Source organism: Lactuca virosa, chromosome 8 (genome assembly GCF_052849685.1).
Source record: "Lactuca virosa cultivar CGN04683 chromosome 8, Lactuca_virosa_CGN04683_v6, whole genome shotgun sequence".
NCBI classification, from domain to species: Eukaryota; Viridiplantae; Streptophyta; class Magnoliopsida; order Asterales; family Asteraceae; genus Lactuca; species Lactuca virosa.
This window is the reverse complement of record NC_136433.1, coordinates 294,459,419-294,481,315: the sequence shown is the minus strand read 5'-3', so window position 1 is coordinate 294,481,315 and position 21,897 is coordinate 294,459,419. Positions and strand designations below refer to the sequence as shown.

The 21,897-nt window shown below is 36.0% G+C and overlaps 2 protein-coding genes and 1 long non-coding RNA gene across 3 annotated transcripts; 2 read left to right on the top strand and 1 right to left on the bottom strand.

Annotated features, from left to right (window-relative positions):
• Window positions 1–5,533: 5,533 nt before the first annotated feature.
• On the top strand, window positions 5,534–9,088 carry LOC145133584 (uncharacterized). The gene is made up of 3 exons (XM_079068509.1): window positions 5,534–5,669; window positions 7,939–8,285; window positions 8,372–9,088. The coding sequence occupies exons 2-3, from the start codon at window positions 8,091–8,093 to the stop codon at window positions 8,972–8,974; spliced, it is 798 nt and encodes a 265-aa protein (XP_078924635.1). The 5' UTR covers window positions 5,534–5,669; window positions 7,939–8,090; the 3' UTR covers window positions 8,975–9,088.
• LOC145131630 (uncharacterized) lies at window positions 6,861–7,747 on the top strand. The gene is made up of 3 exons (XM_079066294.1): window positions 6,861–7,215; window positions 7,285–7,347; window positions 7,569–7,747. Exons 1-3 carry the CDS (start codon window positions 6,861–6,863, stop codon window positions 7,745–7,747), a joined length of 597 nt encoding a protein of 198 aa, XP_078922420.1.
• A 1,259-nt stretch (window positions 9,089–10,347) lies between the features above and the next one.
• Window positions 10,348–11,881, bottom strand: LOC145134655 (uncharacterized). The gene is made up of 2 exons (XR_013719254.1): window positions 11,352–11,881; window positions 10,348–11,278 (listed from the first exon to the last, which is right to left on the bottom strand). It is a non-coding gene; the product is annotated as an uncharacterized LOC145134655 (long non-coding RNA).
• Window positions 11,882–21,897: the final 10,016 nt, after the last annotated feature.

Below are 21,897 nucleotides of genomic sequence, written 5' to 3'. Positions count from 1 at the left end.
ACCATTGCTTGAAGAAGGGAACATTCTTTCACCTTGATCAACATGTGGAAGATCATCTTCAGAAGAAGGTAGAGGAAAAACATTTCCAGAAGAACGAGGAAGACAATTGGTGTCTGAACTTGACATCTATAATGGGGAGAAAAGAGAATTCAAGTTAGTCGATTTTAATCCTTAATTATTAACCCAAAATTTAAATTAAGGCTAGGATCCATATTTTCGATTTGAACTTTGAAGAGGGATGCCGTAATCAAATTCGAATCTATTTTAGGTAGGTAAGGCATTTACCAATTTCAATCTTACTGAAACTCCAACATCTTTGAGATTCATTGAACTATTCAATGACATGTTTAATCTCGATTATGCTCTCACTTTGTGACTGAGATGCCAAGGATCACAAACGATATGTGAATAACCATGCAAATTAGTTTGGTACTCTCGATGTCATTTATCATCTAATTAATGTGTCGGTTAGCCACACATGCTCCATTAATCAATGATAATTTATGAGGCACCCATTGCCAACAATATTAGTCCCATATTAGTGTGTCGGTTAACCACACAAGCTCCACTAATGACTAATAAGGTGCAATGTGCAATTTCATGGGTTAGCATCAAATTCACATTTTTCCTAAAGTAACTAAGAGTGGGATTTTTGAAAGTAGTTTAGTTACTTTTATCATTATACTTTTAATGAGGTTATGTCCTATCAAACCCGTTCGGCTAACGACCCTCCACCATATAAGATAGCGGTGGGTAAGAATGGATACCCAATGACAGTCATTTTATAAGTCATTTCCTTAAACTCTCCTTATAGTACGGCTTCGTGAATGAGGCGTACTAGCGGTTTGACTGACTATTCTTATACATATAATAGATATTAAACCTTTAATTATATACATAGTATAAGGTGTATTTTAAACATTTTAAAATTACAAGTGTTTAATATTTTAATAAATTAAAGTTTTTAATTTAATTAAATTTAAACCATTTAATGGATTTATTAACTATCTTTTAATTAATCACTTAATTAAATTATTAATAAGATCCATAAGGATGTATTTTAAACTTTTTGAAATACCATGTTTATAATAATCTACAAAATAAACATTATATAATATTTGACATTAATTATTAAGTTTAATTAATATCTAGATCTTATTATTTAAACACATAAAAATCAATTATATTAATCACCAAATAATCAATCAAGTCAAATATTTGTTTCTTGATTTCTAGGCATTCAAATCATCATGATATACATAGAAAAATCGGATTTAGTAATTAAATATAGCAGATAATCATCCAAGAAATTAAATATGGCAGATTTGGTCCAGATTTTTGGATCTGACTGAGCTCACGTCGCGAGCCTCATAGCTCACGTCGTCAGATCTGAATAAACAACAAAGAGATTCGCATTATACTAAGCTTACGCCGTGAGCCACTATGCTCACATTGTGAGCTACGATTAAATCAAAACAGATTTCTTTTCTATTCACCAATGTGCAAATCCATGAAAGACAACCCATGGATCTGATACCATTGATGGGCTTTAGAGGTTACAACAACAATGCCTGAAGCTGAAAACAATTAAACAATTCAATTGATTCGGGCACATGCAACGTAGTTAGATCTATGTCTTTCAAGTAAAACAACATACTATGAACCCTAGGTTATAAAACTTTTCTATGATCTAATTAACTTATAAGAACAAGAAAAACTAACCTTTAAGATTGTTGTAGTAAACAACCTTGAATTTCTCCTTGAAAACCTTTGGTAGCAAGCGCCACAAGTGTGGCGCCTCTAATGGCTCACAAACAAACCCTAGCAACCAAAGAAAACTATAAAGAGAGAGGGAAGGAGACAAGATTTTGTCCAAGGCACTTAGAAAGAAGGCTTAGACGAAATTCAACCCTAAGGAGGGTTTATATAGGTGTTAGGAAGGTATTGGATAAGGCAGATATCTCCAAGATGACCCTAATCCCTTAACTTCCTTCCTATGGTATCCAAGGCACCCTTAGAGCCCAAGGAAACCCTAGAGAGCATCTAGAATTTGTCCACTCTATATGGGAAGTTCTAGAATTGCCCAATGCTAAACTATTCTTTAGTCCCTGTACTTTTAATTAATTCTTTTAATCCTAAAATTAATTCCAACTTAATTTCTAATTACATATTAATTAAACAGTATGATTTCTAATTAATATATTATTTCCATAATACATTTATAAATCATTTATTTTGATTTCTAATTAATTTATTAACCAAGTAATAAATTAATAAATCATTATTATCTCTCTAAAATTCATCCTATTCAATTGATAGGTTTGAAAGCAAACCAAAAGGACTGTGCTACCATAAATTCAAGTTTATACCAATTATAGCTATGGGCTTAGACACCTAATCCAACAGCTTATGGGATCAAAATGAACACAATCCATGGGTAATCAAGATTTAATCTAAACTTCATCAATATTAGAGTTTTTACCTCCAAGTGGTGCAAAATTATGATATGTTTCTAGATCCATAATGCTTCAAGCTTCTAAGATGCTTTCCTTTTCCTTATTCTTCCTCTAAGAACACCAAAACACATACTAATGGTTCAAGAATGCTCTCAAAATGGATTAGGGTTTGCAAGGGTCGATATGAGGGATGGAGGCTATAAAGGTGTTTAAATAGTGTACAAACCCTAAATATTAGGGTTTTGGTCCAAGCCATGTATGCCCAACATAAGAGAAGTACGCCCAACGTACGTGATAAAACATGTTTCCTCTAATATACTACAAGGGATCAATTTTCAATCAATTTTACATACCAAGGGCATAAAAGGAAATACCTGAATATCAATATGTTACAATATATGTATTTTTAATTACAGAAAATTATATATTTATAGTTCTAAAAACATATTAATTTGTTTTTTTAATTTTAAACGGTAAAATATTTAAAATAACATAAATATAGTATTTAAGTAAACCTTTTCTTGTATATAAATACGATTTTTCTGCATAAATACGTATAATGTGAAAAAAAAACTTAGGTTAAAAGCGTAAAAAAAGTTATAAACTTAAGGGTAAAAACGTTTAAAAAAAATACTATAGGTTTAAGGGTTTTTTTTTTTGCAAAGTTAATATGATGGTAACCTAAAAAAAAATACTATAGGTTTAAGGGTTTTTTTTTTTTTTGCAAAGTTAATATGATGGTAACCTGGAAACCTATAATCACCGGTACAAGGATAAAAACGAACATTTTTTGGAAAATATAACAGCAAAAAGGACATAAAATCCAACTTTAGGCAAAACCGACAAAAACCTAAAAACTTAATTGTTTTTATGGCATTATCCCTTTTTTTATATGAGATATATTGCCTTTCATGAATTCTTTTATGTCCTCCTTCATATATATGCATTTTTACAAATTAATCACAATGGGTATTGCTACATTACCTCGATGATGCATATTTATATGGACACTTGATATTTCTTCAATCAGTTGAACCACTATGACGGGTGGAAAATTTTGGAGGACATTTGAGTAGGGTGATGGTGGAGAACCGAATTTCTCTTGGATCATGTAATTTCACTTTCCGAACTGATATTTTCACCTTATGACTGGGTTACAGGAATCCAATCTAGGATAATCCAAGAGGACACTTGTGTATCTAGGCACAGAAACACAAGCCAAATCGCCAGAGAGTTCTGAGTTCGTATACAAGAAGGAAAACTTAGAAAGGTATCTCACGGCTCAATTAAGGAGTCGTATTTAACCAGATTAGGGTTTCGTCTTCTAAATTAGTTAGGAGAATCATGAATTTAGTGGCATAATCAATGGTTACCAAAATTGATAAGATTTATCAAATTAGGGACCGCTGTTGGGGGCTCTGCCCCTTGGAACCCGCTAGGGGTGCTGCCCCTAGGACCCTACAAAGGGCGCGACCCCCTTGACCCCCACCTTTCTGATGTATCGGCTTATAATTCGATCTTATATATGCATGCACTCCGCATCCTACAAACATATAATATAGAGTACAAATGATAAGCCCCTTAGCACACATGTTAGTTCTAATTACATAAAATGTCTTGTGACACTAAAATCACCTACAATGTCATTGGACTTCACTAATATAGATGCAAGCGAAGCCAAGAATAAAAATGCCCAATCATGGGCAAAAGTGTCCAGCACCATAACAAAACCCTGTTAGAGAAATAGAAGGCACCATCAAGTCCACACTTGAGAAGGGTACCCACAGTAACAAAGATTTGCATGATCAATTGTGTTCTTTGCGTTGGAAATGAGTGAGCTTAAGTTGGAGTTTAGTGGTTTACAAAGAGAAGCCATGAAAGTTGAAGAATTCGATCAACATCAGTCATATGCATCAATTGTGAGATTGTGCCCTAAATGGATTTTTCATTTGTTGAGTAGATTTGTCAACTTACCACCTAAATATGCCTAACTCGGTTGTTCATCTGAAAGAGCCTGTTACCTTAAGGTGAGATTTGAACAATATATGTAGTTTGTTGGTGTTTTATACAAAGATCTTACTTGGGTGGTGTCTTTTGAACAAACCAAACTTAAATGATGTTTTTTGAACGATTTTGAAACATATTTATCCTTATAAATCATTTTCCCTTTAGAAAATATTAAAATTTTGAAACTACACTTAATAAACATTTTTAAAACTATATTTATCAAGTAAATACTTCTTTCAAAAACACAGTTTTAATTATAATAATAATAATAATAATAATAATAATAATAATAATAATAAAAGAAAAAAACTCGGTAAAATAAGGAATTATCAGAATAAAAGAGTATAGTTTTTTAGTGGGAGAGTAAAATGGGAAATAAAAAGTTACAGACAGCGAAACCTTAAACTCCGCTGGCTCTCGATGGATTGAAGCTTACTGCAAGGGAGCCGATTCGTACACAATAATTTTTCTCCGTAGACAACAAATTGGGTTTTAAATTGTTGTATTGTACAACTCTATAAAGCACAATTTTTTGTGTATGGAAAAAAATTATTGTGTGCAAACCAAGAGTCTCTCCTTCGGCGATTGAAAGTAAGGATTCTCTGGCTATCCCTAATTCCTGCGAAATCAAGCATTTCGTGCTCTGTAATTGCCAAGAAAATTATTCCTAGGTCTATTGTTGCCTAGTTCCTGCAAAATCAAACATTGCGAGACCAAAGATTGTGATCATCAGATTTCGTAGATTCGATCATCATTGTTTAAACGTTGAATCGGTTGCTAGAATTAATAGTATGCATTCTTCTACTTGGATCGATGTATGTATTTATATTGTCTTGAAACCTACCTGTTATAGTATTCTTCCTGAATTTATTCTTTTAGTAGAATAACTATCACCCTGCTCTTGAGTGTCACTTAACGAAAGAAGAGAACGGAAGTCAGAAGATTTGGAAGGAAAACATAAAAGTTTGGTGCTCCCTAGTTTTTTTTAGAAGAGAAGAAAAGAAGAGAAGGAGTTTGCGCAGATTTTTATCATTCTAAACTTTCCTCCCAAAATCAGAGGAATTGGAGAGAAAGAAAAGCACGGAAGATAAAAAGTTGCAGTATGACAAAAATACCCTTAACCTAATAATAAAAGGATATGTTACTGCCTTCTGTTCTACCTTCTGTTCTCTGCCTTCTGCCTTCTGTTCTCTGTGTCATCTCCTGGTACGAAAGTTCTTGTTCTTCTTTTGTTCATTCTTTTTTTTTTTTTGTTATTCTTTTGTTCTCCGTTCACTTTTTCTTTGTTACTATGTGTTGTATCATGGACTAGAAACCATTTTTTACACCATAAATTGTGTTAAATTGGTAATATCAGTACAAGATCTGAAAAGCAATGATAAATTGGTATAGCTAGTTATCTAATCAACGCCTCTAAACATATGAAAGTTGTATTCATTAGAATGGTAAAAACGAGACATGTACATACTCTTATTTGGGCATAACAAGACAGAAAATTCAATCAACCTTTGAAGCTTTGAGGTTTGGTTGTTTGGTATTTATAGCTTCCCAAAGAGATAATATATGACCACAACTTTTTTTATTATATATCAATTGAATAAAACACGGTAATCTACAAACAAACATTTATATTTTCAAAAAATCAAACACGATTTATAATTTTTTTGTATATGATTAACACAGTTGATGTGTCAAGCCTGGTAGAGGATAATTCATGTAAATTTAAATTTAAACTTTCATTGTATCTTTTTAAAAAAACGCAGTCTTTCAAATGCATTATGGCTTTATTGAAAGTGACAATTCCGACTCATGTACTAGGACTTAATTTTCAAACAATCCAACCGGTAAAATCTGAAATCTTTGCTAAAATTGAAACAGTTTGATGAGCCTAGGGGATCCTGTTCTTACGAAATGGTTGCACAATATTTAAATCGATGTTGCTTAATATAACTCAAACTATTTGATCATGTATTAGAAAAAGGGATTAGTTCATATATAGTCCTTATGGATACTCCGGTACTCAACCCTGCTCATGCTTTAAGAGTCCGACAATTGCAAGTGGTTAACTTGATTTGCTTGTTGTTGACTTTTATTACACAACATACTATGGCCAACACAAAGCGGGTTAAGTTACCCACTAGAAAAGTTATTTTAGAAAGACAAGTTGTACAGGAAGAGTTGCTACACAATCTTTTAGAGGGTGGTCAATGTCGTGACCTTATTCGTATGAGTGAAAACGCTTTTAGGAGATTGTGTGAAATCTTACAAACTGAAGGTGGTCTACGACCTACGCAACACATGTCCGTTGAGGAGCATGTTGCTAGATTTTTGCATATTGTAAGTAACGATTTGTGAACTCGGTTTACCTCGTGGATGTATCGTCGCTCTAGATCAACAATGAGTAGGTACTTCCATAGAGTACTACGATCGATTATAGCAATAGAAGGTCTTTATATTCAGCAACCTAAAGGTGATGTTGTCCCGAGAGAAATTCAAGAAAGTAGGAGATTTTATACTTTTTTCAAGAATTGTACAGGGGCAATAGATGGAACACATGTTTGTGTCCATGTGCCTAATAGAGATGCCCCTAGATACCGTGGTCGTAAGGGAGACCCGACAATAAACGTATTAGCTTCTTGTACATTTGATTTGAAGTTTACGTATGTGTTAACGGGTTGGGAGGGTACTGCATCAGACTCAAGAACAATAAAGAACACATTTACTAGAGATGATAAACTACTAATTCCATCAGGTAATTTATTAAAACAATGTAATTTCAATATCTAATATTTTTCAATGATATTGATTAAGCTCTTTATAGGTAGATATTGTTTAGTAGATGCGGGTTTGCCTCATACAAGTAAACTAATGGCGCCATATAGAGGTGTTAGATATCATTTAAAAGAGTACTCCATGTGTGCTCCATAGAATTCAAAAGAGTTGTTTAATCTTTGTCATGCTTCCTTACGTAACGCCATTGAGCGAGCTTTTATGTCCTTAAAAGAAGGCCTCCTATCATTCGAAGTACAACGGAACCATTTTACTCTTGTGAAACACAATCTGCCATATTTTTGGCATGTTGTATTCTACACAACTTTCTATTAGATGAAGACCGCGACATAAATCTTGAAGATGAGGTGATGCAGGAGATCTTAAATGGACCACAAGAGCAAGATCGCCGTAATTCAACAGAAACAGATGAGGGTAGTAGTAGGGCAGAGCAACTAAGGAATTCAATTTCAAATGAAATGTGGGCAAATTATTTGACACATTCAAACAATTAAATTAATATGGAAAATTAGTTTCGTATTGGTACATTTTGTTTTTCAATTTCACATTGTATTGAGGATTGGTTTTTGAGATTAATTATGTTATTTACCCTTCATATTTTTCATTAGTATTATGCTAACAAATTCTAAGAATTTATGTGGTCTAACAATGTATCTTTCTTTAATTTTTATTCCTATGTGCAAAGTCATCATAAGCAAACAGGAAGCTAGTGGTAGTAAAAAGGAACAAGTTAAATGGTCATAGAAAATGGATTATGCGTACATCCAAACGATGATTAAACAACAAGAGATGAGCAATAGGGTAAATGGTAGTTTCACACAATCTGCATATGCTTAAATGGTTCAGCAGTTAAACACAAAGCATCCAATGGGTATTACCAAAAGTCATTTGAAGAATCGCTACAAAACCTTAAAAACACATTTTTCTCAATGGTACAGTTTGTTTAGGGGAATTTCATTGAGTGGGTTCTCTTGGTATCCGTCTACTCAACGAATAGAAGCGGAGGAAGAAGTATGGGATAATTTAATACAAGTAAGTGTTCCTTTTATGTCTATGTTATCTTTTTAAATATTTTATGTTATCGTTTGCAATATTAATTATTTCGTGTTGTTAAACAGTCAAAACCTGAGGTTGTGTCGTTAAAGACAAAAAAGGTGGCAAACTGCGATGATATGTTGGTATTATTTGCAAGGTATAGGGCATCTGGTGCACATGCTAAAACAACGAAAGAAAGAAATGCCCGATTAAATAAGAAAGAAAAAATTCAAGTAGAAACAATTAAAGAAGTTGATGAGTTGTTAGCTAACAATGAAGTTCATTTGGAGAACGAATATGTTGATGTTGATAATGACATTCAGGAGGTTATTCCAACTCCTTTTTTGCAAGAGCAGTCTTCAAGTATAAAGAAGTGTAAGTGTAAAAAGAGGAAATTTGAAGATCAAGAAGAAGAAGAAGATTTTAACTCAAAGATAATGAAATCGGTTGATAATGTGGTTGCTGCTATCAGGGAGGGTAATATAATATTTGATAGAGCTTATCCCCGGGAGTATACAGGGGAAGAAATTTATAGAGAATTGGAGTTGGTGGATTTGGAACCCCATGAATTACCGAGGGCTCTAAATTTTTTGGCAGCAAATCAAGTAAAAGCTAGGACATTATTCAGTCGTCCCCTTCAGATACAGATGGGTGTCCTCAAAGATATGATGGGTGCACGCGATTGAATAACCTTGGGTGATTGTTACTGGATTGATTTTATGCGTTTATGATTTTGGTTCTTTTTTTGAGTTGTTTTTGGTCTTCGTTTTGCATCTTGAAAACAATTGACGATTAGTAGATTGAGCTTTATGTCTTTACTCATTTCATAATGTGACATGCGATTTTTCTTTTTACAATTTACTTTATATTAAAAAAATTGTTTTGTTAATGTTTTAAAGAGAGGGTAGGAGGGGAGAGTTGCTTTTTTTGGTGGGGGGGGGGGGGGGGTTGAATGGATGTGGGGATATGGGTTATAAACACCTAATATTTACTCAATAACATAAAGGGTATAATTGTCTTTTTTTTACTTTCTTTTCTTTTCCTTTCAACTCGAGAGCGCCTAAAATGAATACTTTCTTTTCCTTTCTTTCAAACTTGGGAGCACGGAATACTTTATTCTTTCTGCTCCCTTTCTTTTCTTTTCACTCCTTGTTCTTCCTTTCTTTTCTTTTCTTTCCTTTAATGAACTCGGGAGCAGGGTTTTAATGAACTCAGGAGCAGGGTGTATATGTTGTGTAGCGTTTCTGTATTAAACGTAGTTTATGAATGAATCTTTGTTAAGTTTTAGGAATTTTTATAATTGTATATGGGGTTTCTCAATTTCATGGCAAATTTGGTTTTTTCATAACCCATTACCTTTTTAATTATGTATCAAGGTTTTCATATTATATTTTATGACTAACCTTGCTCCTTAACCTCCCAACCATGTTGTTACGGGTCTGTTATCTCTAATTCTTTCTGATTCATGGATAGGACGCTTAGCTTGAACTTTTTAATTTAAAAAGACCATATTCTAAATCTAAGTCTACTGTAAAGACAGTGACTAGCAGTCTAGAACAAGATAGTTTATTTCGACTGTGTATATTAAAATAATAATATACTTATATATATATATATATATATATATATATATATATATATATATATATATATGGTTAGGTTATAATATGGATTGTAAATATTGTGTGGATGTAAGGATACTTTGTGGTCCAATCATTTTTGGTAATTTAAAAAGTGATTATACGATTTAATTAATAAGCTTAAAACGGTTTTAAGGGTAATTATGTCAATTTAGTTAACAATCAAATAAAGCAGGTGAGATATTCTTGCTACTAGCCAATCAATCAAACCTGATTTCTATAAATTCAAGATTAAATTTGATTGTCATAATTTATTTGTTATGTATTCTTGCAAGAATGAACGTACAAAACTTAAAAACGAACGTACAAAAAAATCAATATTATGATAGAATAAATATATAATATCATGACTTTACTCATGAATGAACATTCAAAACTTTTTTTGATTATGCATTCTTACTGGAATGAACATACATAACTTTAAAAGCCAACATAAAAATGCATAACTTCAAGAACCAACAATAAGAATGAACATACAAGTATCAACATAAAATAAAAAAGTACTTATTCTAAAAGAATTAACATACAAGAACAAGACTTTACTAATGGCCATTAATCTCGTGCATGCCCTTACTCCAACAATTCCAGCACCAGCAAGAGCATCAAAGGTGGCACCCATGCAACTTCTTTTTATTTAAAATTCGAGTTCATTCTTAAAGAACAAGCATTAGCAAATAATAGGTATTCTTAAAGAATATAACCGAAGCTTCCATTCTCTTTCTGGTTATTTAGGGCTGATCGATTTGCAGGTCTACATGTGAAGAGCATCCCCCTTCCTAAATTCTGAAAGAATATTTGCCTTCCTCCTTTTGGAAGAATATTGGTCATCCTTATTCTAAAGTCTTCCTCATTCTAAAAGAATATTGCTTGACCAAAATTCTAAAAGAATCTACGCGTTTAAAATAACATGTATTAGGTAAATCAAATAAATTACATTACCCTACATTAAAATAAAAAATTATAAAACCTGAAACCATCGACTAGACATAAGGACTTATCAATCAAGTTTATAGTTACCAAATTTAACTCTTAAACCTGCATTCTCAATTGCTACTATTCAAATCAATATTCAATTAGGTGAATAGTTTTAACAAGAAAACATAAAAAGTTAGGTTTTTAACCGAAACAAAATAAGAATTTGTCTTCCTGGAACTGTTCCAGATGTAAATTATTATACCAAAATCCCACGAATCAGTCCTTTAAACTAATTGGAAAGGGAACATACCTGGGGAAAACTAAATTTGAAGGAGCAACATATGTTGAAGGAATAGAAGACATCGAGATTGGGACACGAGATTTCAATAATGAATCAGATTGACAGAATAAGAATTCGTCTTCCTATCACTGGAACTGTTCTAGATATAAATTATTATACCAAAATCCCATGTATCAATCCTTTAAACTAATTGGAAAGGGAACATACCTGGGGAAAATTAAATTTGAAGGAGCAGCATATGATGAAGGAGTAGAAGACATCGAGATTGGGACACTATATTTCAATAATGAATCAGATTGACAATTTGACATCCTCAATTTGTGACTTTGCTTGATTCATTGATGAATTTATGATCGATTGGAATAAACATATCTTCAAACATAAATGGAAGATGCTCTGCCATAAACAAAATCAGAATAGTCGGCATAATCGAAACGAAAATCGAGAAGATGTAGGTTGATTGCAATGGTCGGGATCGATGCAGTAGACGAAAGTAGTCTCGGCTGAGAGTGTCTGATTGAACATAAAAAAAGAGGTATGGATCTCCTTTGACTGACACCATCATTGGCGATGCAAGGGGCAGTTTCGACCCCAATCTCTTCTGCGATCGTAGGAGGCACATAGAATAAGTCGGCTGAATCTGGATCTTAAACCCTAGCGATCATCAAGCACTGAAGCAGGTTTTTGTATAAATGAGTGGGTGAGAGGTGAGTTTTAATAGGGTAATTTAGGAACGAATTGCGAAAACAAAGGGATTTCAATTATTAAATTTAGATATTAATTTATATATATATATATATATATATATATATATATATATATATATATATATATATATATATATATATATATATATATATGATATATTACAAATATACCCTTTTTGATTTAATTAATGATTTATTGTTTACTAAATTATGATTGGTTCCTACAACCACACAATAGTTGTCCATCGATATTTGAACCTATATATATGTTGGGTATTATGTGTTGCGTCATGGGCTATTCTTTTGTATATCCGGTTTGGGCCTGTCCAACCGTGATTATAGATTAGGATTACGTATTATATATAGTGCATGCATGTATGCCTTTAATACGAAAGTCATTGATTATCTTTTGTATTGTAACCCTAAGCACCTCTACAGTCGAAGTTCTTCATCGAGCTCTTCTGGGGTGTTAAAGTTTAATCATACGACATCTTTAAAGCCATTCCTGTGTTCTTAATTACGTCTCTAATTGTTTATCTACTTAGAATCTATCGATCCTACTAGAACTTTGTTCCAACAATTGGTATCAGAGCGGGAGACTGTGTGATCAATACACATTCCTTCTGTATTAAGAATTCTTTAGGGTTTCCGCTTTTATCGAATATAAAGAAGCCGTCTTCTTCCTGTCGACGGTAACTCTGGTGTTTGATAAAACCCTAATCACAGTTTACAGGTCTGATTCTAGCGGTTCTAAGGAAAGGCTCACCATGTCTCACGAAGATTCTCAAACAAATCCTATCAACATCTCTAACAGCATTGGATCCACTACAAGGGTTCCCATTCTCTACACACATGACTATGAAGTATGGGCGCATCAATTTGAAGATTACGTTGTTGGATCTGAAGACAATGGCTATCTCATATGGGAAGCTATCACGCTTGGGCCGTTTGTTCACTCTGGAACGAACACGACTGTGAAGAGTCAAAAAGAATATAACAAGCTTGTGACGGACGTAGATAAGATACCGCAGGATGAGAAGGACAAGTTGTTATGTAATATGAAGGCCATGAGAATGATCAGATTCGCTTTGCAATCTGACACTTTTCGTTTAGTTGGTTCATGCACGACGGCTAAAGAAATCTGGGATAGGTTGAAGGAACTCTACTCAACCGATGAAGATCTAGAACACTCTATTCAAACCTTGCTGCTCTTTGAATTTGGAGTTTTCGAACAGAAACCAGAAGAGAAACTGATACAAACCAGAAGAGAAACTGATACAAACATTCGATCGCTTTAATCATCTCCTAAGCAAGATGATCAAGCATGGTATAGAAAGGAAGTTAATCGAGCAAAAAGTAACCTTCATGAATGGTTTGAGACCAGAATGGATGGCTGTGGTTTCAACAGTGAAAGCACATGAACAGTTTAAATCTTACTCACTAGCGAAACTTGTGGGAATACTTAAGTCCCATGAGAGTGTGGTAACCAAGGAGGTGAAGGTAGTTTCAGGTGTGGGATCATTGGCCCTTGTTTCAAAAGGAAAAAGTGTTGCAGAAGAAGAGGAGGAGTCAGATATGTCTGAGTGTGACCTTACAAGCGAAGAATATGCTATGATGGTCACCAATCCAAAGAAGTTTGCACGAAGGAAATTTCCTGTCAATAAGAACCAAAACTGGCAGGGAAGTTACAGTACTGAGAAAGTAAAAGATGAAGCAAAGAATACTTCTCAAAAGGAAGACGACAAAAAGGAGAGCAAGCTTGCAGGAGACTCTGGATTCGACTGCAATTACTGTCATGGCAAGAACCACTTTGCCAAAGATTGCATGCTGAGGAAAATGGTTGAGAAGAGAGATGGTGAAGATGATGAGGCGTACTACATGCGAAAGTTAGAAGAGATCAAGAAAAAGAAAGCAACTAACAGTTCAATGAATGCCTTGATTGTGCAGGAAAATGCAGATGATGATGAATTCGGTGGCGTTGAAGTCTGGTCAACCGATTCTGAGGATGAAGAGGTGAGAAAGCCCACGCATGGAAGAGCTTATGTGGCGAAGAATGCAAGTTCGGCTGGAAGATGTTTGGTGGTTACAGCTGGTAGATCAACCGAAAGTGAAAGTAAGGAGCCGAACCTAACTGAGGACAAGTGCTTTGCAGCCAAGCCCGTGAGCGAGAAGATCAACAATTGTGATCGACTGATCAAAAAGGTACAGTCCATCCTTGAGTCACATAAAGTTCCGGTAACAAATTATGAAGAAGAATTAAATGAATTAAAATTTAAACTTTCTAATTTAAGTGGCAGTCTCATGCAAACACGCTTAGCAAACTCTAGGGATGCAAACACGCTTAGCAAACTCTAGGGATGACCAACTCAGCAGGGTGTCGTCAAAGAGTGAGGAGAGAAGGATGTGGATTGAGTTGAAGGAGGCGGAGTTAAATAGGGCTAGGGATGAAACTATTTATTTACAACGAGACAATTTAAAGTTTTTAAAACAAAGGAATGTTTTTTGTTTGATTGCTAAGCGCTTATACACTAATATTGCTCAATTGCACTTAAATTGTGAAATAGGGAAAAAGATTCATAAGATGATCTTATCCTTCCTTGAATTTAAGGAGGATGAAGTCATTGTTGAATGTGAATCAATAGTGTCCTCAGAAGAGACATCCGTCGCTTACAAAATCGGACTGGACAAGATAGAGACCTTCATTGACTCTAAGGAACATAAATGTATGCTCAAAAATCTTTTAGATGAAAATGATAGGTTAAAAATTAAGTCTGAGACCATTCAATCGTTTGATTCGTCGAACGCCAAATTAATTTCAGAACATAAAATGAACATAGAAAACTCATCTGAATTTGATGAGGAAAGTGAGATGAGCGAAATCTCAGTTGAAGACGTGGTTGATTGTTCTGAGTTTATGAAGAGCGAAACCGAGAATGAGAAACCCCTCATTTCTGAAAATTCGGTTGAATACGCTCGCCTGTCAAAGGACATGCCACAGAAACTCAAAGAGAAAGCAATGGTTTATCAAAAGGTTCAAACTGTGCCGAATCTGGTCTATGCTGTTACAAGGGTAACTGCAAAACAAACAGCAGAATTGAAAACCTTGGTCGACAAAGACAATACTGAAGGATACGAAGACTACTTCTGGTCAGTCCCCATTGATAACGCAGATGAAACCATAGGCTTATCTGAGCAAACCTCATGGAGGGTAAAAGGAAGATATGTTGCTGAACCTATCAACAAACCCTCGAGTTACGACAAACCAAGCACAAATGGAACAAAAGAGATCCCTGAAGAACCAAAGAGAACACCAAAAGTTCCTTCTAAGACAACCGAAACTCAAAAAGAAAAGCCAAAGGCTAGTTTCAATATCCACAAGTCTCAGAAGGAGTTAGCTGAACAGAAACGCCAAAGAAATCAAAGATACATGAAAAACCTAAATGAGCGAAAACGTTATTGGCAATCTCAAAATCCCAACTACGTACCTCCTAAGAAAGAATCAATTGCCAAAGGAAAGGAAAAGCTAAAAGAAAAAGAAAATTTTAGTCCAAGCTCCTACTATTCCAAAGCTCAGAACCGAACATCTACTTTCGGCTACAAAGCTACCGCTAAGAACCGAACGTCTAGTTTCGGTCCCAACGTCAAGACCAACAACAGAACATCTTGCTTTGGGTCCAAGCCAAGTTTCGGTCCTTCCTACTCCCAAAGTAAACCGACACCAGTGAAGGACATCAAAGGAAGGGGAAAGCTTTACTCAGACTCTAAGTTCAATAATAAGAAAAAGTCAACTAACCCTAGGATTCAAAAGAAAGTTCCAAAACCGTCTAACAATACACCATCAAATACACCAAAATTTAAACAAGACAAAACCAAAATAAAGGTGTATACCATCAAAAGAAAAGATCAATCCACTCTAATTAAAAGAACCTATTTGGTTGATATTTCTACTGCAATTCCTTTTTCTTTAAAAGACTCACCAGGGCCCAAGAAACTTTGGGTTCTTAAATCTGCTTGAATTTGCAGGTTATTAGTGACGAGCAGTTCGATGACGAATGGTATATAGACAGTGGCTGCTCGCGTCACATGACGGGAAGGAAGGAAGAGCTAAGGGAATTTCGGTCCCTAAAAGATGGCGGATGCGTGAAGTATGGTAATAACTCTTATGGCACAATCAAAGGATATGGAATGATAACCAACGGAGATTTCTCGATTCGAAAAGTAGCTTATGTAGAAGGGTTGCAGCATAACCTCATCAGTGTATCACAATTAGTTGTGGGAACAGGTTTGAAGGTTTCATTTGATGATGAGGGATCAGAAATTATTGAGAAGCAATCCAAGAAGGTTCTGTTAAAGTCTAAACGCAAGGGAGAGATGTATCCTTTGAATCTCAATCCAATTCGTGGAAAACCAGCAATATGCCTGTTGTCAAAGGCGAACACTGATGAAAGCTGGTTATGGCATCGATGTCTATCGCACCTAAACTTCAAAGACATTAATAAGTTGGTGCTTGGTGATCACGTTCGAGGCCTTCCTCTTCTCAAGTTTGATAAGGAACATCTGTGTGCAGCGTGTGAGATGGGCAAACAAAGTAGAAAGAGCCATCCTACACGAATCAATACAAAGATTGTTGAAGCTCTTGAACTTCTGCACATTGACTTATGTGGACCTTCGGCTATCGAAAGCTTCGGTGGCAGTAAGTTCATTCTTGTCATAGTAGATGATTTTTCACGCTTCACCTGGGTTTTCTTTCTTAAACAGAAATCAGACGCTACTCCCAAGTTGAAGACGTTCATCAAGCAAGTAGAAGTACAGCTGCGAAAGCTGGTGAGGAACATCAGAAGCGATAATGGGCTTGAATTCAAGAATAAAGATTTCGAGGATTTTCTAGCTGAAAAAGGAATTTCTCACAACTTTTCGGCCCCTTATACACCACAACAGAATGGGATTGTCGAAAGACGAAACCGTTCTTTGTGTGAGGCTGCCCGAACCATGCTAAGCTTTGCTTCTCTTCCACTATACTTCTGAGCTGATGCAGTTGCAACCGCGTGCTATACTCAGAACCGATCCTTGCTCAACAAACGATTCTCAATCACTCTGTATGAGATTCTGAACAATCGAAAGCCCAACGTCAAATTTTTCCACGTGTTCGGTTCAAGGTGTTTCATCTTTAATTCAAAAGAGAACCGAAACAAGTTCGACGTCAAAGCTGATGAGGGAATTTTTCTTGGCTACTCACTCTCTTCAAAGGCATACAGAGTTTTGAACAAACGTTCTAAACGAATAGAAGAAACATACTATGTAACCTTTGATGATAATTATATGAAGAAAGTTCAAAGAAGCGAAAGTGCCTTGGGGGAAATATTTCCTGAATCAGGACAAGTCTCGGTTCCTATTTCAAACCTATTTGAAGAGTACATAAGGTTATTTGATGAACCAGAGAAGACTGCACACTCAGAGGCGAAAGCAGCAGACAACAAAATTGACAATCTGAAAAAGATCATAGATGAAGCTGAAAAAGAAATGGAAAATAAATCTCCTAAACCGACTGGTGGTCAACCCTCAACTGACTCTCCAAAAAACGGCTCAATGTTCAAAGGGGAGAGTTCATCAGCACCAAAGATAATCGATATGTCTTTCGAGGGGGAGCATCCAACTCCAACACAACCCAATGATAGTCCATTTGAGGGGGAGAATCCTACTCCCACAGAGGATGAAAACTCTAAATCTGACAAGGGTTACAATTCACCATTTGAGGGGGAGAAAGAGCATACAACTGATGAAGATGATCAATCAGAACTTGAAGAAGAAGTAAACGCAGAGTTGGATCCAGCTTATGATCCTAATTACCCTCCTCTAAATAAATGGACTAAGGACCATCCAAAAGCACAAATAATTGGTGATTCATCTGAGAAAGTTCTAACACGTTCTCAATTGAAAGCATAACAAACTGCATTATTCTCTAAGGTTGAATTCTGTATGTTTAACTCGTTTATATCCAAAGTCGAACCGAAGACGGTCAATGTTGCACTTGATCACGCTGATTGGGTACAAGCGATGCAAGATGAACTCCATGAGTTTGAACGTAATCGAGTTTGGAGGTTGATTCCTACTCCAAAGGATGCTTCGGTGGTCGGCTTAAAATGGGTCTTCAGGAATAAATTGGATAAAGAGGGGAACGTCATTCGCAACAAGGCTCGGTTGGTGGTGAAAGGATATTGCCAAGAGGAAGGGATTGATTATGAGGAAACCTTCGCTCTTGTAGCAAGGTTGGAATCAGTTAGAATTTTTCTAGCATATGCTGCTCATAAAAACTTTGAAGTTTTCCAAATGGATGTAAAATGCGCTTTCTTGAATGGAGAACTAGAAGAAACGGTGTATGTTGAGCAACCACCTGGGTTCGTAAATGAGAAATTCCCTGATCATTGCTATGTGTTGGATAAAGCTGTATATGGTTTGAAGCAAGCACCGAGGGCCTGGTATGAAACATTAACTCGCTTTCTGAAAATGTCGAAATTTAAGCAAGGTTCGGTTGACCCAACCTTCTTCCGAAAGAAAGAAGGCGACCATCTTATGATAGTTCAGATTTATGTCTATGACATCATCTTCGGCTCCACGAATCCTAGCTTAACGGCTGAATTCAGGAAGTTGATGGAGACTAAATTTGAAATGAGCGCAATGGGTCCGATTAATTTTTTCCTTGGTTTAAATATTAGACAGGGACCAGAAGGTATATTTATCAACCAGTAGGCCTACACGAAGAACTTGCTAGCAAAATTCGGTATGACGGGAGATTCGAAAGTGAAGGTTCCTATGGCGTTTGGCACAAAGTTAACACTGTCTTTGGAAAAACCTGCTGTTGATGTAACACTTTATCGTCAAATGATAGGGTCCCTTATGTATCTAACGGCTACTAGACCATACATTATGTTCTCTGTTTGTTATTGTGCCAGGTTTCAAGCAAATCCAAGAGAACCTCACATGGTGGCTGTGAAAAATATTTTTCGTTATCTGAAGCGAACCTCTTCTCTCGGTCTTTGGTACCCTGCAAGATCTGGATTTTTTGTTCAAGCCTTTTCTGACGCCGATCTTGGAGGATGTGGTCTGGATCGAAAGAGCACAAATGGTGGATGCCAATTCCTTGACGGTAAACTTGTTAGCTGGCAGTCCAAGAAGCAAACTTGTGTTTCTCTTTCAACAGCCGAAGCTGAGTATATAGCTGCAGCATCCTGTACCTCTCAAGTGATATGGATACATAGCCAACTAAGAGACTATGGGCTTAGTATGAAGAAAATACCTCTCTATTGTGACTCAGAAAGTGCGATAAGGATATGCCACAATCCAGTACAACACTCAAAGACAAATCATATTGCACTAAGATACCATTTTCATCAAGGACCATGTGGAAGATGGGAACGTGGAAGTACTTTTCATTCGGTCCTCTGATCAATTGGCTGACATTTTCACTAAAGCCTTACCAGAAGCAAGCTTCAATAAAATTTTACAAGGTTTGGGAATGATGGAAGCAGAGTCGGTACCGAATCCTCAAATCTCTCTCTAAAAATTAGACAAGCAAAATAGAGCGCACGCTCGGTCTATTTCGGCTCCATAATTTTCGGGAACCGAAATGAACCGAACGCTCGGTCTATTTCGGCTCCATACTTTTCGGGAACCGAAATGAACCGAACGCTCGGTCTATTTCGGCTCCAGAATTTTATGGAACCGAAATGCACCGACCGCTCGGCTTATTTCGCTTCATTCTTTTAAGATTTGGTTTCGGTTGTACATTTTGTTTGTTCTTTTCAGAGTGTTTCGTGTTAACTTCTTTTGTTTGTTTTTCTGTTTTTATTATTTTTCAGAAACCTTCGAAAAATCCAAAAATATTTCTTTTGTTTTTCTGTTTTTATTATTTCTCAGAAACCTTCGAAAAATCCAAAAATATTTCTTTTATGTTTGTTTGTTTTCATTATTTTTCTAAAAAGTTTTTTTTGTTTGGTTTGATTGGTTTGTTTGTGTGGTGTGTATGTATGCCTGTTCTTTTAATTAGGTCTCATATACTTCAGTGCAACATAATTTGGAGCTAAGGCATGTATGATTCTTTTCATTTGAACTAGTTAAGAGTCCCTAGAAGCATGCTGCTGCATGTCGACCGAAGCCTCTACGACTAAGAGTTGGGCCTTAATGATTCGATCTATACCTATCGTTTCTTCCCAATTAGGCTGTTAAAATCCACTCAAGTCAGAGCTACCTTTCTCTTCTCACATGAGTTAAGAGTTTTCTGCTTTTTCACATTTATATAGCAGAGGTACTTTCGGTTCTTTACCCACCTTCCTTACTTTCTCCATCTACTTTCGGTTCACCACTGTAACCCTTGAGACTCTCGGCTTTAACCACCGAGGTTTATGGTTACATAATCTCTGTGTTTATGATCTTAGATACGTACACCACGTGCTGAGTGAAACCCAAAATCCAGCACCAACAATGAATTGACGGTGAATCTTTATGTTCAAGATCTTACTTGTTACCTAATGAAATCTCTTTTTTTTTAGTGGTCTTTTATGAAATTGTCTAACACCAAAGCATTTCTTTCCACAAAGATCCAGTTTGTTTGTGTTTTTGAGATTTCAATGACATCTTTCGTTACAGCAAAATATATCCAACCTACTTGTTCAACAGACCACATCGGTCTCACAAGTACTTCATCCAACGTTCGGTCTTATGTTAAGAATCGACGTTCGGTTGAAGTTAAGCCACCCTTAGCCTATTACATAAAAGAAGCCTTTCGATGTTTCTTTACAAGCACTCGATCGTATTTTCTCGGGAAACCACGCAAGCACTTCAAGTCTCTCTTGACTTTGAACGAAGCGATTCTTGCCCGGAATCATTTGCTTTATGTCTTCAAATAGACATCACTCACATCCTATACACATTTTGCTTTATTTCTTTATCATTTGTCACACTCTTGCACGAAAATTCTATGTGATTTTCCAACATTCTGACTGAGCAACAATGGTTATCCTAAGTTTTTGGAGCGAAGCTGAATTTCAAACGACGAATTGTGGATAAGCTTTTAGGCGCGTGAATTTGAATGGTTCCTAAACCCACGCGTTCTGACGTATACCTAGGAGCAACCAACCTGTCACATCACGCTTTTTCAGGCGACGTTTCAGTGATCGCGTCATTATCTTGACGATTATTTCTCTCTCCTGGCAACGGTATATAAAGGGTTTCTAATATTATTTGTCTTTTACCGGCAACAAATTCTCTCAAAATACAAGGTGATTTGCAAACTGTTCATCTTCTTCCTTAACTCAACAATGGAGACTTCCTCATCTGTTCAAGATCAAACTACATCGTCCTCATTGCTCTTGATCAAGCCAAACCAGAACATGATCATTCATCTCAACCCTTTTCTGTGCGATCCATACATGTTACAAGTGGTTGAATGCTTGAAGTATTCTCCTCTAGTTCTAGCCCTAACACAGGTGGAATCCGTCCCCATGTCACTCCTATTGCAGGTCTACACTACTGCTTCATATGACAAGAACAAGGAGAGGATCTACTTCCAAATCTTCTCTCACAAGGCTTCGATTTCAAAAGGAAGATTTTGTTCACTGTTACAGCTTGCTGTGGATTCGTCTGTCATCTCACCTGACTTCATCACCACCACTCAACTATTCTCGATGCTCTACGAGATGGGCTACACTGATGTTCTTACCACCGTCGCGAAGGTTAAGAAATCATGTCTGTCGCGCCAATGGAATGGATTGCTTACTCTTCTCATCAAGAGTTTGGCGGAAAGGAGTGATGGGTCTGATGGTACCAGCAAGGGTTTTCTGACTATTCTATACGGTCTCTACAATGGGATTAATCTTGACTATGGGTCAATTATCTGGTCTCAAGTGGTGCAAAGCCTCAACACTTCCACGAGGCACTCTGAAATTTCTTGTGGTAGATTCTGGACACTCATCACACGCAGGGCAATTGACTCTTTGCAAATTCCAGTAATGAAGGATACCCTGGTCTCGTCTGTGGCTACTTTTCACACG

Bases quoted from the DNA above. Each gene is read 5' to 3' on its own strand.
- LOC145133584 (XM_079068509.1), top strand. From the start codon at position 8,091: ATGGTTCAGCAGTTAAACACAAAGCATCCAATGGGTATTACCAAAAGT. The intron at 8,286-8,371 runs GTAAGTGTTCCT...GTTGTTAAACAG, and splicing joins TATGGGATAATTTAATACAA to TCAAAACCTGAGGTTGTGTC.
- LOC145131630 (XM_079066294.1), top strand. From the start codon at position 6,861: ATGAGTAGGTACTTCCATAGAGTACTACGATCGATTATAGCAATAGAA. The intron at 7,216-7,284 runs GTAATTTATTAA...AGCTCTTTATAG, and splicing joins TAAACTACTAATTCCATCAG to GTAGATATTGTTTAGTAGAT. The intron at 7,348-7,568 runs GTGTTAGATATC...ACTTTCTATTAG, and splicing joins ACTAATGGCGCCATATAGAG to ATGAAGACCGCGACATAAAT.